We start from the raw sequence: 15,083 nt of genomic DNA on the forward strand, positions 1-15,083 counted from the left end.
GATGAAATAATTTTATCTAGCTTTTTTTAAATTTTATTTTAAATATAAGGCTTTCAAACAAGGTTTAATTTTTACTGAAGGAAAGGACATATAGTGTAGTGAGAGAGGTTTTTTTAAAACAGAACATTCTTAACACTCTGATAGAGATTCGTTCAGCAGAATTAATAATTCCCAATTACTTCCTCTTGAAACTGAGCACAGTAGCACTGATAAATCCTGAGCATTTATCATTCATATAATTGTATTTACTGCAGTGTCTTTTATTGCACCAAAGGAATCAGGTGCTCCAAAAACTTCATTTTTTAGTGAAGTCATTGCACAGTTCAACACACACATATTTTTAATGCACCACAGTGAGAAGGTGGTGCATGTCACACGATGCCAGGCAGTTTATGGGATAGCTATCTTCGATGGCCATTTTCTGTATAACAAGTGAGAGCAAAAATGTCCTAAAACAAGAGAGAAAGAAAAGACATAAACAATTCAGCTCTCCTTCATTGAAGGAAAAGCTTCCTTTATGCCTGAGATAAGCACTCCTTCATCTCCTCCTTGTGTTGGTGCTGTGAGATTTCCTCCTTCTGGTACTGTGTTGGCCTTTGCTATTAAATTAAACTCACACTGATAGCACTGAGACATGTCTTGATTGCTTCCTATAGTCTTTGAGCTATTCCCTGTATTCTCAGAAGATATTTTTTGGATCTGATGTTAGACTATCTTTACCAATCTGGTGAGGCAAACAAAGTTTCTTTCCTGTGAAAACGTTTCAACCATTACATATTTATTTTTCTTTGTAAGTCAGATGCACAAATACCTACATATATATTTAATTCATTATATCTTCCTCTGAGGGGAAGCATTCTGCTTTAGGAGGACTGAAATGAAAGTGTTCAGCTTTCGTCTTGTCTTTCTGTGTCAAAGGAACTGGGAAACTAGCCATCCCAGGGCAGCCACTGATGATGGAGACCAGCTCCTTGCTGATCACAGCTCTCTGTCTGACCATCAGATGTATGTCTGAGGAATCTGGGAGCCTACAGTAGAGAAGGGAGCAGCTTAGCAAACCACAACATCTTTCCCAGAGACCCAGGTATTTTAGGCAGCTCCAACAGCTGCTGGGTAGACTTCTAGAGAACTGGGCATGCGGTAGAGTTGGAGAGCCAGAAAAGCACAGTGATCAACCTGTTCTCCAGCCTGGCTTCCATCAAAACTTACACTGGAATCAACATAATTTTGTTGAAAATATAAACTCCAAAAAATTGAGAGTGTCTGACAGCAGTCTGTTCTTCCAGCTGTTCTTTCTAACTAGCTTTATGTATTCTTTCTTTGTGAAGAAAAGGCTCATTGGGGATTAGGTAATAAAACTCAAGTGCTTCAATAAAAATGTATTCTTGTCTCATTTATCTAACTGGCAACTGTAGAAGTAGAGGGTTTACATGCTTGTGCCTGCAGCAGAATGTTTCATTTCCCTAAATGTGTCCAGACCCTGGAAGACAGAAGTGGTGCTGGAGGACAATGATCTGTATCTAGCCTTAGACCTCTACAGAGTAGATATAAATATGAGCTAGTTTCTGTGAGTGCCCTTTATAGTCAGTTGGGATAAACAGGTATTTTTGGACATGATTCATCTTGATCTATTTTAGATACCTGCTTTGGGACAAGATGAACTGGATGTGGAAAGTGCTTGATTCTCTCAGCTGACTGTAAAAGCTGTCCAGTGAGAAGGGTACCCTGAGTTTTCTGCCTAGCTTCCCTCCTTGCTTGCCATACTTCTGACACCAGTCCTGTCATCACTGGCTATCTCCATAGGAACTTCATTAATGCTGGATGAAATTCTCAGAGACAGTTTGTTGATGGCAGTGGGGCATGGAGCATGGCTTCTCAGTATGCTTACCTGTTCCCTTCTCTCCAAAAAACACTTGTGGTCATTAGATCTTATTAAGCAAGTGTGAGAGCCCATAGAAGGATGTACAGAATTCGCACATCTGCCGTATCTGGCTTCATTCCAGCTGTTTTGGCATTCATCTATCTGTAAATGCTGAGGTTTGAATATGGTTCTTCATGTGGTAGACTTAAGTAATCAGTCCTGACAGAGCTGCACATGATTCTCCAGCAAAACAGCACTGAAATTGAAACAATTACGGTACCTTGCACAAGGGAAACAGCAGTTTATCTAATGTTGTCAATAGTGATTAGTTTTAACTTGCAGCTCCCGGTAGCATAATTGGCAAATTGCAAATTTTAATGCCATTTGGAGGAACATTTTAGAACAATAACCTCAGTGGTTAAATTAGTATTGGAGAACATGAATACTTTTGCTAGAAGTGCCTCTCTGTCTTCCGTAAGCTTGTCATGTTATACTTACTCAGAAATAAAAGTCCTCTGAAGAGCAGGAGACTGAAATACATATCAATTCAATCATGGGTGACAGATTTGCAGACCTCCTTGCCTTGTTGGTCTGGATAGTTTTCACCTGTGCTTCCAGGCCTGCAGGTCACATTCTGCAGTGAAACACTAATGTGACTAGTGGCTTATAAAATGCTGGTTAACATTTAAATATCTGCCTATTATTAGGAACTTCTGCTGCATGTTTTTTTCAGTTCTTGATGTATACCTTGCCATGCAGAATGTTTACTGTATTTATTCCAGTATTGCTCACCTGCACATTCAGAAACACCCTCACAAGGAAAAAAGAAGTGATTTCCTTTAACAAGTTTTTATTCTGTACTGTCATCATTGCCTTAAACAGGACATCAGTAATTGCTACTGGTGGTTCATCAAGCTACAAACAAGGGAAGCTGTTGTTTTTACCTCTGGGAGTTACCTGCCCCAAAACACATGCATCATTTAAAAATAGCCACATTTTCAGATTTGTGGTTCAGGCTATGTCCATTCAGACAGCTAAATACGTTAGATATACCCTTCTCTGCCGCACTGTAACTGGAACATATTTACAGTCACTTGTGTAATAACAAGATACACCTCTCTTACAGCTCATCCCAATGTGGTTGCCAATGATACAGTCAAATCTAAAGGTAAGTTGTTTCTAGTACATTATCCTTTTATTCTTAGTGATATACATTTCTATGAACTCTGGAAATAAGATCACTAGGTGTGGTCTCTAAACTCTCTGAAAACAGATCATTGTGGCATATCCAGGTGCACTGGGTGGCTCAGCACTGAAGGTCTCAAGTGTGAGCATACACAGAGCATCATCAGCTAAGATACTTGTCCTGTAATCAGCACTGCACTCCCTTTCTCTTCTGAAATGCTTTCCTCTAACCAGGTTCTGCAGCAGGGCCTTTGTTCCATGTTTACTGAGATTGGTTGTTCCCTGAGCTGTGATTTTCTTGGTGTTTTTGGCTTGAGAGTCCCCTGATAAATCAGGATTGGAATTCTTGACTCAGGAGGTGGATTTGGGTTCTATAGCAGATACTGTGGGCCTGCTTGCTTTGGTAAAACTGTTCCAGCTGGTCCTGTTTGTAGGAGAGACCAAAATGGATCAATGTGGTTTGCCAGTCAAGAGAATTTTGGTGATGAGAATAGAAGTGTTGGAGTTGGTCTCAGTATGGAGTTGTCTCTATAAGCACATTTGCCTTTCATGGCAATACAGTGCAGGATGTGGAAGAAAGGTGACATTGGGGCAGTGGAGGAACTTTCCCTGGCCAACAACTGGGACCTTTCACAGTGTTGTATTAATGTATGTATTAAAGGAAAGAAATTGAAAGTTTTCCATTATTTCAACAGCACTTATCTGCTGGACTCCAGCTACGCCTCCAAGCCATCCAGAGCAATGTCAACCATCACAGCCTAAGGATGTTACAGGGGTCAGGACAAATGAACAATAGCTCATCTGTGCTTCGCAAGTGGCTACAGTGTACCCAATTTAAAATGGCTCAAGTGGAAATTCAGTCGTCAGAAGCTGCATCTCAATTTTATCCTTTATGATTCATGTAATTTGTTTGAAATGTTCATTTTTAGCCTAGCAATAACAGGGTTAGAGCTGTAAAAGACCTTTTGTATAAATCAGTATACAGAGTATATACTGTATCTATACTTTCTAGCCTAGGACAGATTCTGGAAAAGCTTATAATGGGTGACGATAAGAACCTGCTCCTGCCAGTCTTTAATTAGACTTACTCAGGATCAACAGGTTCTCAAGTCTGCATCCATGAACATGTATTTGCAGGATTGGATTTAAATCTATAACATTGTACATATCTCTCTGACCACTGAAATATCTTGTTCTTAAATGTTTCTTTACATTATTTTTGAAGCTAAGACAAAAAGCACTTTTCTTTAACTTCTATTTTTTTTAAAAATAGAATTCTGGATATTCACAAACATATGGAAGTGCTATGTTGCTATTTTTTGATGATAACAAAAGAAAACAGGGTTTTTAGGAACCTTTATAGGAGTTTGGGGGGGGTGTCCTTTTTTTTTTTTTTTAAATTCACAGCTGGCAATGCAATAAAACCTGTCACTATAAAACAGTGATGTTCTAATGAGGCTTTTTGTCATCATCTTCTGGGAAAACAGCAGCTTGTAAGGAGCGTTATTATAAAGTGCACTTAGAAATTAGGTTGTTAAACTGTGCCAATTAATTTGTCTTTTTCTTCAGTACTGTTTTCCAAAACTGCCAAGTCTGATTTATTATTTTTTGAAATACTGCTTTTACTTCATTGATTCTGTGCTGCTCTTCTTTGTAGGTTTCATAGAAGCCTCTTTAATTTTGTGACTACTGTATTGTATTCTTCTGCCACTACTTGTATACAATGCAATTAAAAATGGATATCCCAGACCTATTCTTCTTGATGTCTACAGAAATTATGTTGCAGACTTCAAGAGGACCTGAACTTTTGCATAATGATATTTACAAATCACAGCATTTGCATACTGTTGTATTAAACATGATGTTTAATAACAGATGGATTTTAATATAATTAAGGGACTCAGCCAAAGCCCATTGCAATCTAAGGAGACTAAATTAATTCAGTGGATTTTACATAAAATCTTGAGAGCACCATGGTTTACCACCTCTTGTAATTAGTACTTAAATCTGTGCAGTCACAATTGTATTTTCTGTATTTATTCCTGTAATGCACTGATTAGAAGAATAGCAAACAGACTTTCAGTTCTGTATTAGAAAGCTATTAAATTCCTAGTCTTTATTACCACTCCCAGAATCAACATTTTTCTTCACTGATTGCATGGAAGTGGAAAGGCATAAAGAACTGCCTGAGTACATTTCAGTTGTTGTGGAGGGTCAGTCTTTCCTCAGTGCATTTACCAAAGAGGAAGTTGAAATTGTTTGCAGATACGCCATTAAAGTACCATTATGCTTTAACAAAACAACCCCAAACCCAAAAAACTAACTAACCAACCAACCAAAATCCAGTAAAGCATTTGCTAGCTTGCTTAAAAGATGCACCTCTCTGTGTTTTCAGTGGAGAGAAACTGATTTGACTTTCCTTCTTTCTCAGATTCACACATTAATAGAGTCTAAGCTTAAAATGGACCGGTCTATCCAAAAGAAAATCTAGGATTCATCATAAGCTATTTAATTGTAACTAGTTTTCCTTGTGTTTGTTTGAGGTGAGTGACTTGCATCTGACTAAGCAGAGTTTTGGAGTTTCTGGAAGATGACTGTGTCTTGATGTGAAAATTATTAAGAGAAGCACAAGATGATAATTTCTCAGTGTTTCAGGCACTGATTTTTGTCATGTTGAATGGAGATTGCACAGACTTACATGCATTGATAAGGGAGGGCTTCCCAAATTTCCATAGTCGTAAGAGAGGGAAACTGCATTTTCTTTATCCAGCTTTTGACTGGCTATAGGGAAGAAAGGACAAAGTGATACAGAAATGATTATACATGTTCCCATCCCTTCTTTTTTCCCCTCTCTTGTCACTTACTAATCAGCTAATAGTCATTATAGAATCACAGAATGATTGAGGTTGGAAAGACCTCTGGAGGTCATCTGATCCAAGGCCCCTGCTCAAGCACCTATATACTTACAGAAGCCCTTCTTGTCTTTGACATTCCTTGTCAGGTTCAAATCCTCCTGGGCTTTAGCTTTCCTAACATCATCCCTGGATGATTGGAAAATGTCTCTGTATTCCTCCCAAGATACCCATCCTTGATTCTACTCTCTGTATGCTTCCTTTTTGTGTTTGAGCTTGGCCAGGAACTCCTTGTTCATCCACACAGGTCTCCTGGCTTTTCTGCCTGATTTTCAACTCATTGGGATGGACTGCTCTTGAGCTTGGAGGAGGTGATCCTTGAACCAGCTTTCTTGGGTCCTTCTTTCCTCCAGGGCCTTATCCCATGGGACTCTTCTGAGCAGATATTTGAAGATGCCAAAGTCTGCTCTTGTGAGGTCTAGGGTTGTGAGGCTGCTTTTTACCCTCCTTCTTCTCAGGATCCTGAACTCCACCATCTCATGGTCACTGCAGCCAGGGCTGCCTTTGATCTTCACATCCCCAACAAGGCCCTCATTGTTAGTGAATATGAGGTCCAGCAGAGCACCTCTCCTCATTGGCTCTTCTATCACTTAGGTGAGGAAATTGTCATCAATGCACTCCAGGAACCTCCTGGATTGCTTATGCACTGTGGTGCTCTCCCCCCTGTAGATAATGAGGTGGTTGAAGTCCTCCATGAGGACAAGGACCTGTGAATGTGAGGATGCTCCTATCTGGCTGTAGAGGGCCTCATCTGCTTCATCTTTCTGGTAAAGTGGCCTATAGAAGACACCCACTACAATGTCACCCCTACCTGTCTTGTCTCTAATCCTTACCCATGTGCTCTCACTTGACTCCTCATCTATCCCCAGGAAGATCTCCGTGCATTCCCTCTCCTTCTCTTCCCAGCCTATCCTTGCTAAAGAGCCTGTATCCCTCTGTTGCAACACTGCAGTCGTGGGCACCATCTCACTGATCCCAGTGAGACTGTAGCCCTGCAGCTGCACGCAGATCTCTAACTCATCATGCTTATTCCCCATACTGTATGCATTAATGTACAGGCACTTCAGAGAGGCCCCCAGCATGTTGATTTCCCGGAAAGGGTTTTGGGGATTTTTCCATAATGGTGCCCTGTAGGGCACTTCCTTGCTCACATACAAAATGCTGGTGGTGATCCTGGTTGAGCTCCATTTTGTTGATTTTGTGATCCTTTCACATCACCTCAGGCCCTTTGTTCATTGAACCTGTCCGTCACTCTCTCACGGGGTGCAGTTCAAAACTAAGCAGTAGGCAGTTGGAACTTTGGCCTTCAGGCAAAAAAAAGCAGTGGACTGTGTTTTCAGTGGGACTGACTCCTTTTCCTGGACTCTGTCTCCTTCATGCTTGTGTCTGCAATACAGATGATAACTTTGATGGGTAACCACAGAAATAGGGCCCCGTTTCACTTATTGTGGAGTATGGGGGCACCCTAGTGATATGGAAGTGGTGTTGGGCCCCTGAAAATGGGACATGTAGGAGAGATTTTTGTATTTTGATCTGCTGTGACCTGGTGAATCTGAAAGACAACTGAAAGGCAAGGACAGGGCGGAAATATGAGGCCCTTGGGTGTGAGGTGGGTGAACTCAGATGGGTATAATGGTGATTGTGGAAACTTAAAGGATGAAGAGAGGTGATTTACAGGGAAGAGCGGAGCCTGAGAAAGTTTGTCTTTAAAAGTCACTTCTAGAAAGTAGAAGCCATGATCAGGTATCTCACTCAGTAGATAATGAATGTAGGCAGCTCTTTCCCTGCCTAGCAAAATCTGTGCTTCAAAGCATCTGGTATTCAGACTGGCAAAACACAAAAAGAATACAAATTTAGTGGTGGGTAGTTATTAAACACAAGCCAAAACCAGACCTGCTGAATCCAGGTCCATAACTAAACACTTTAAAGACTTTGTGGGAATTTAGATCTGGTTTCAGCTCAGGGTTTAGAGATATGAGCTCATCAGAGAATCTACTTCCATGTCTGAACATAGGGTTTAGTATGGATCTGTCACTGATTATAATTAATACAATTCTTACAGAGCTGTTATACACAGGCAATACTGTAAATATGAATTGAGAAGCTGCTTTAGCGTGGAGAATACAGCCTGGAGGATGGTGTGACCGATGATTACAGATGTGTTGACTAATAATAACAAATAACATGGGGCTTGGCCAGGTGTGTGTGGTTTAACACCCCATGAAAAATCTCTAAGTGCACTCTAGGCATCTTCAGAAGTACAGAAATCTGCAATAATTGTTTTTAAAAGCACTGTAAAATATATCTTTACAGTGCCTGAGGTCAATATACAACTCAAGTGAGTCACTCACATTATCTCTCTGAAATAGCCCAGAGCAGGAACTCTTCATATTCTTGTAGGAAGATTAGGAAGTAAACAACGTTCGGTGTTCTCTGAAAAGGCTACCAAATAGCAGTGGCCAATCTTCCTGCTCGGCCACGCTCCCAGCATGGCTGTGTCTCTGGCGATGGGTCACCAGGAACAGAATCCATCCTATGTCTGATCATACAGAGCTGCCGTTTAGGAACAGCTTTTAGTCATCTGTTGTAGTAAGCTGCTTAAATCAATGCCTGTTACCAGGCCTGACCTAGTCAAAGAATCAATTTACTATGCACTGAACTGTGAAAGTTTCAACATCACGGGGCACTTTTGCTGAAGTGACAGTGAAAACCCCACACCGGCTCGTGTGTCGTACCGCTGGATTACATAACTCGGTGTCCTGAAAGCGAGGTTACAGCTACACTGGGCACCTCGGAGTGCGCTCCTGCTGCCTACGGAGGAAGCCGCTGTCTGAGCTGCACGCAGGATCACACAAACAAAAGGCTTTTGCAGCACATCAGTTACTATCTACACACGTGCCTTATCTTATATGTAACATTTCTGTAACGTCTTGTTAGAGCCGTGGCAGGTCAAAGGCTCTAAAAACACAGTTGGTTTTCTGGCTCTGTTTTTCATGCTACGACAAGAGTTGATGTGCTCTAGGACTGACAAACGTTCTGAGCCTGAAGATCTCTCTGACCTCTGGCCTGCACAGCCTCCTTTCAAACTGGGTGAAGATTACCAGAGCCCAGGGCTGTTTAGTCTTTGCTAGTGTGTCCTGGAAAACAGCTCTGCAGCAAAGGTTCCTGTGCTGTTCCCCCAGCTGCACACAGCTCTGGGGCAGTTTCATCCACTCTTTCTCTTGTTGCACCTTAATGTGACTCTTCAGCAGGGCAGAAGTCTATGTTCTTTCATCAGGATCTGAATCTTGACCACACGAGGGCTGTTTAGTCAACAATGTGGGTCTTTGTTTTAGCAGTCTGACTAAAATCAGGCGGAGGCAACAGCGTTATAGTTGGCTTAAAATTGACACACTGCTAGGCTTGATGCAAATCTGAAAGGAAGGGCTCTGCATTTGTCTGTTGATTTATAACTCTGAATTACTCCATCCACTTCTGTCTCTCCCTGCTAAGCACAATTTCAGCTGGAGGCTGAGCATCAAGGGACGGCAGTGCGAATAGCAATTGGAGGGGAAGGTGTCCTGATGCCTCTCCAGCTGCAAAGGGATCAGGCAGAGCCTTGGCATAGGCCTCCCCAGGGCCTGCTGGTGGGGAGTCAGGGGCCACCACTGGAAATGCCTTGGCTCGGATAACAGAAGGCCATGTGATGATGAGGCCTGGCCAGCCTGGTGAGCTGCTGGGGTGCCTAAATCCTGCAGCTGGGAACTGGGGGGCTTGCAGCTATCGCTATGTGTGGTTTGTGTACTGTAACTTGTGTGCAAGGAGCAGGAGGTTATGAACAGCTGGCAGGACTTGGGAAGGGAGTCTGGTTTCTCATTCATAGTTACAAAGCATTAACATGGAAAAGCAGAACCCATGACTCAATCACTGGAAATCTACATCATGAATTACTTTCCAGTGTTTTTCTGGATTTGATAAGATACCACAGGGCTGCTGGCAGACTGGTGAGCAGCCTTCTGTGCACTGCCCCAGGTCACCTACTCTGACATTGCGTTTAGCCAGCTCCCCATCAAACCTGACAAGCCATGACTGTGAGCCGGGAGGCTCTAAGCTTGATAGACATGACATAATGCTAGCTGGGCAACATAACTGTTACGGCTGTTTTACTATTTAAAATCCTTTCAAAAAGGTACGATGGCATGCCTGTGAAGTTTTACCCACAGAATAAAAATTTTATAGGTAATAGTTTCTTTAGGCAAGTTAGCTTTTCTGGCAGCTCCATGGCTTTCATGTGAAGTTAAATTGATTACAGTGAAGTTCTCTACAAAAGCTTTTCTAAACCTGTGAATCCGTGCCATGTAGGAAAGTGTCAGTGAAACAGAATATAAAGGACCATCATTAAAAGAAATAATTAATTCATTAAAACTGTTAACCTATTTTGCCCTACTGAGGAAATCCTGTGTGCATGGTGTTCATTAGTGAGATCTAAAGAAAGTACAAACTGTGAGACGTACTGAAATCTACAGAGAGGCACGATTTATACCTGTTAAGGACCAAACCCCATATTTATAGCTGCGAAGAAACAAGAATTGATACTGTGAAGCAACCGAACACCACAGCAACATGTGTTTCTGGTGTTAATCACTTCCAGGGAGGTGTCAGTTTAAACTGCTAAACTGATGCAGCCATGATTTGGTCTTCTTCCTCCGGATATGTTATTCAACATCAGGTTCTGCCATCATTGCACAATCAAGCCAACAATGGAGGTTTTCTTCTTTGTCATGGGCAGGATGGCACATTTGTTCTCCTGTGTTCATCTTGTCTTGTCAATTTGCTCTGATCACACATACCTCAGAGCTCAGCATCTTCCTAAATCATCTTGGTGCTTCAGGAGCTGCAGCTCTACTTTTGCTCAGGAGATCCTATTAACTGTACCTGACCAAAGCATTTTTCAGCCTTTCAGTAACATATGAAATAGTATTACTGGTATTTTCCTCCTGTGATCACTACCCTGAAGACACCAAGCTGGCTCAAGTATCAGATGCTCATCTGCTCTAAGTGTGTGTCTCTTGTTAACAATAGCCCCAACATGGTTACAGGCTTTCCTGGGAAGAGTGTGAGAGGGCCAGACTGTTTTGCCAACTGATTTTCTTAGGCCAGGTCTCAAATTTAAAACCATTTCTTTCCTTTTCCTTGCACCAAACACCTATATTGGTCCCAACAACATCTGTGCCTGGATCCCAGTCAGAACTTTCTCAGTCTGTCTCTAATGATTATTTAAGATCCGTTGAGAGTTGTCAGAGTGATAAAAGTTGTACAAGCCAGGAAGAAAATATACATCCTGCTGATTTTAAGAAACTCATGCATCCATACAAACATATGCATCCCTAGACTTTACAGATGAAAACTTTCACTTCTTTGTAACCTTTTCAGCAGCAATATTTATCTCTGTTTCACTGTAACTACATTAATATTTTTTAACATTTCTGTCAAAATGAATTGTAGCTGATTCACCTAATGTGCACTAATTTGCAAATTAATTCTATTAACTGAATTAGACTTAACTGATCTGCATTGTCCAATTATTCATCCTACTCACCCATCCACATACAGGAGAAGTAGCCTCAGCGGATTATTGTTCTGTCCTTTTGAATCATAAACCAGCTCCTAGTTTTCCCCAGTTGTGAGGCTGAGATCAAACATTAGGTCTGCTGAAAATGCTTTGCTTCAAGTGAGAGTATCAGAAGTAGCGAATTTAATAAAGTTGCCTCAAGTGTAACAAAGTGGAGCAGACTGACATGGCTAGGAAGTTAAATCCACAGCAGCATTTCAAGGCTCTGCTTGGCCCCAGCTCAGGAGTGTTTTCTTATGTACTGTGGCATCTTTCCTGAGCTTCATAGTGAGTGTGTGCTAGCTAGGATGTATAAAGCAGAGGGGAGCAAATAACCAGTCCCTCTTAAGGCCTCCATTGATGGACCAGCCCCAACTGTGACATAATTCTACTCCCTCACCACTCAGCAAAGCAAAAGGGGGTTTGATCTCCCTTACCTCTTCATGAATGCACAGAGCATGGCCTTAGAGACCTGAAGACCCAAGGAGAAGCTTTTCCTGCCCTGTTCCAGGTGTGAGTGGGAGAAGCCACTTAACGTGCTTTGGGATGTGCAAGTAGACCTGTGCCACTCTGAGGCTTCCCTTGACCAACTTTTCCAGCTGGTATTTTACTGAGGAAGCTGGGTCTTAAATTTTAGCCAGAGGTTAGTTTTCAGGGAATTGATAGCAGTGGGGGATATTTAAAAGCACACACATGCGAGGGTTCAGTTGAGGTGTTACAAGAGACTTACAATGCAAAAGCTAGAGATAAGCAACATAGATAATGTAATCAGCACAGGGGCAGCGAGCATCTGAAGGTGCTGGGAAATCCCTCAAGTTTGATCTCAGTTCATAACTAGAAGGGCATTGCCTCATATCACAGGCATTGACTCCCTATCCTTACCATGGCCAAGGGGCATGGCCTCGGAGGTGGCATATCCTGAGCAGGACAGAGCAGTAGCACATGTCTGAGTTGTGCCCAAGCTGACTACAGGGCCTGAGACCAAAGTATATCTTAGGCACAGGCTCTACTGTACTTCTAGGCAGCCCGAACCCAATCCTTGTTACCTCTGTAGCAGTCAGTGCTCAGACCCCTCACAGGAGGACCCCATTTACCTAGCATTAGTCACCACCAATATCCTTGCAAAGATAGGGGGGAGAGCTGGAGGCATTGCTGGACACCAACGAGCGAACATGCCTGACAGAACAGGGGCATCTGGATCCCTTCTGAAGGTGCTGGGTGGATTGTTGGAGAGCTGGGCCCCTGTTTGGTAACAAGGATGCAACAAGCTTTCAAATTTGAAGTCCTCTTTTGGAAAGCATGAGCTGCTTTGTTCAAGGAAGGCCTGTACATGCTGTGTATTGACTTTTGCTAGCCCTAAGGGCATAACTTTAACAAAGCAATTATCTCCCTTGTTAGGTAATTTGAGTAAATGAAGTTGCTCCAGTTGTACCCTCTTCTCAGGTGCCATCTGCAGACAGAACCTTTTACTGACCATCTCAGACCTTTTACTGACATTTTTTTTTAAGGAGATGGACTTGAGGGTCCCACTGGAAGAGCTGAGTGGGGCTGGGCTTTTTCCTTCCCTTTTCAGTGTCTCAGCAGGTGAAAACTGTAGGTTTGGACAACTCTGACCTGTAGCAAAATATTTGGTGAGAAAAAGGTTAACTCACCACTCATTTCTCTAGTAAACGATAGTTTCAGAGATTAGGAAATGAACCTTGGAAGTTGGGACATTTACATCCCTTGCAGTTAATTTTACTGTTTGACATGAGACAGATATTTCTGCTGGTACCTAGAGCAGAGGGAAACATAGCAGGCACCTCAAATACATCTGTGTAATTTGGGTTGAGCTTAGATCTAAAGCTAGCAGAGACCTTTGTCATGATTCCAAGGCAAAAGGAATAGTTGATCTTATAGTCACAGACAACATGAAGGATCCCAGCATTATCGAATAAAAAACCTAGATGTGATTTAACTTACTATCTCTAAGCCAACAGTGTCTTACTTGAGCTCTCACATGATTCTGAGGTGGACTCAAATCTTACATGCCCTCTTTAGTCCAGTTATTAATCTCAGTAAAACATTAATTCTCAATGCTGTTGTCATATGAAAAGCTGAAAGTACCAGTGAAGTGTATTGATTTTTTAAAAGTGAAAACTGAGTCTCAAGGGAGTCTGGCTAGCTTGGAGGATTGCATAATACACTGATGAATCCATCAGCCATTGCTGTCTCCAGAAAAGAATGGTAGCTCATGGTTGTACAGTGATGCTCTTTTTTTGTCTCATGTGCAGGGAATAAAAACCTTGACCCTTAGAGGCTTCTGGGAATTCATCTCAAAGGGAGCAAGCACTTGAAAATCATTGCAGTTCTGGGCTAAAGGCCTTCAATTACTGTTTGATACTTAAGTCTGTTTTGTTTACAGAGGGTGTTCTGTTGCTGAAAATCTCCCTTTAGGAGCCTTAATGGAGATGGATAGCACTTTAAGAACTATATAAAGGAAAATATATTTCCGTCGTTGAGAGGATTGATTTTTTTTTCAAGATAAAAAAAATATTTCAAATTCAATGACTGCCTCTGTGCCTTAGTATGCTTAAGCAACAACATCAACATAGCTCAGAAAAATTGCCAGGGTGATCCCCAAAGTGTCTCTGTAAATACCATCCTTTTTGTGCTGCGAATACTGCAGAAGCAGTTAAGCTTCTCAGAACAACTTTTTAATTAAAGCAACAAAATGTGCCACTCATCACAGAAGTGAAGTGGTCTCCTATTTGCCTTCTAAATAAGAATTATGATTTTAGCTTCTTTATCGCCACTTCTACTAAGCAAGAATCAAAAAGCAATCAAGTCTGGAGGACCATAGGAATCTCAGATTAATACAATCAGCCTGACAGTAGGGAGACTTCTTTTTTTGGAATAAAAATAACAAACAGCAATGCCAAGTAGGTCCTGTATTTTTTTTTTTTTATTGCCACTTGTTTCACACCATTAAATGTTTTGGCAGAAAGGTACAGTAACTGCAGCTATTATAGGTAAACTTTAGATGAATGTACCTGTCAGAATATAAATGAAATCCTATATCACTTTGCTCATTTTGTTTTGTTTTCCCCATCCTAAATGAAATTACAGAGAATTAAATTTTTGAAGCATGACCATTGCACAGAGAATTATTCAGCTAAGAGCTGGCCACCTGCAAGAGGTTCTCTCCTCCCTCCCCTTAAGCTTGTTATTCATTGTCTCTGTTACTAATTAGGTTTTCTGACTTAAACTTAGTTTGCAGATGATGGATTTTAAAGAATATTTTAAGGGACAGGACATCAAGGTCAATATTTGAAACTGGCAGAGAAGTAACCTTCAGAGGGCTTATGCTCTGCAATAGCCCAGGAAAGTGAGAGCCCGTGTGCTGAGCTGACACTCTTGTTAGTGTTTTCTGTTGTTGTGTTTGGTTTTTTTTACCTTTAAACCACAGCATGCAGCAAATATCACTTCTGATAGTGACACCATAGTTATGAAAGTTAAAAGCCTTACTCATTAAAAGCAGCACTTGGTATGTGTG

The 15,083-nt window shown here is 41.5% G+C and overlaps 1 protein-coding gene across 9 annotated transcripts in view; it reads left to right on the top strand.

The window, feature by feature from the left end:
* UNC79 (unc-79 homolog, NALCN channel complex subunit) overlaps positions 1–5,171 on the top strand; it is a 114,643-nt gene extending 109,472 nt beyond the window's left edge. For all 9 annotated transcript variants that reach the window (XM_074868660.1, XM_074868663.1, XM_074868661.1 and 6 more), the window contains 2 exons: positions 2,988–3,029; positions 3,742–5,171. In XM_074868660.1, the coding sequence (XP_074724761.1) occupies positions 2,988–3,029; positions 3,742–3,942 (243 nt within the window). In that variant the 3' untranslated portion in view covers positions 3,943–5,171. The remainder of the gene's footprint in view (positions 1–2,987; positions 3,030–3,741) is intronic.
* Positions 5,172–15,083: the final 9,912 nt, after the last annotated feature.

Source organism: Strix uralensis, chromosome 4 (assembly GCF_047716275.1).
Source record: "Strix uralensis isolate ZFMK-TIS-50842 chromosome 4, bStrUra1, whole genome shotgun sequence".
In the NCBI taxonomy this organism is placed as follows: domain Eukaryota; kingdom Metazoa; phylum Chordata; class Aves; order Strigiformes; family Strigidae; genus Strix; species Strix uralensis.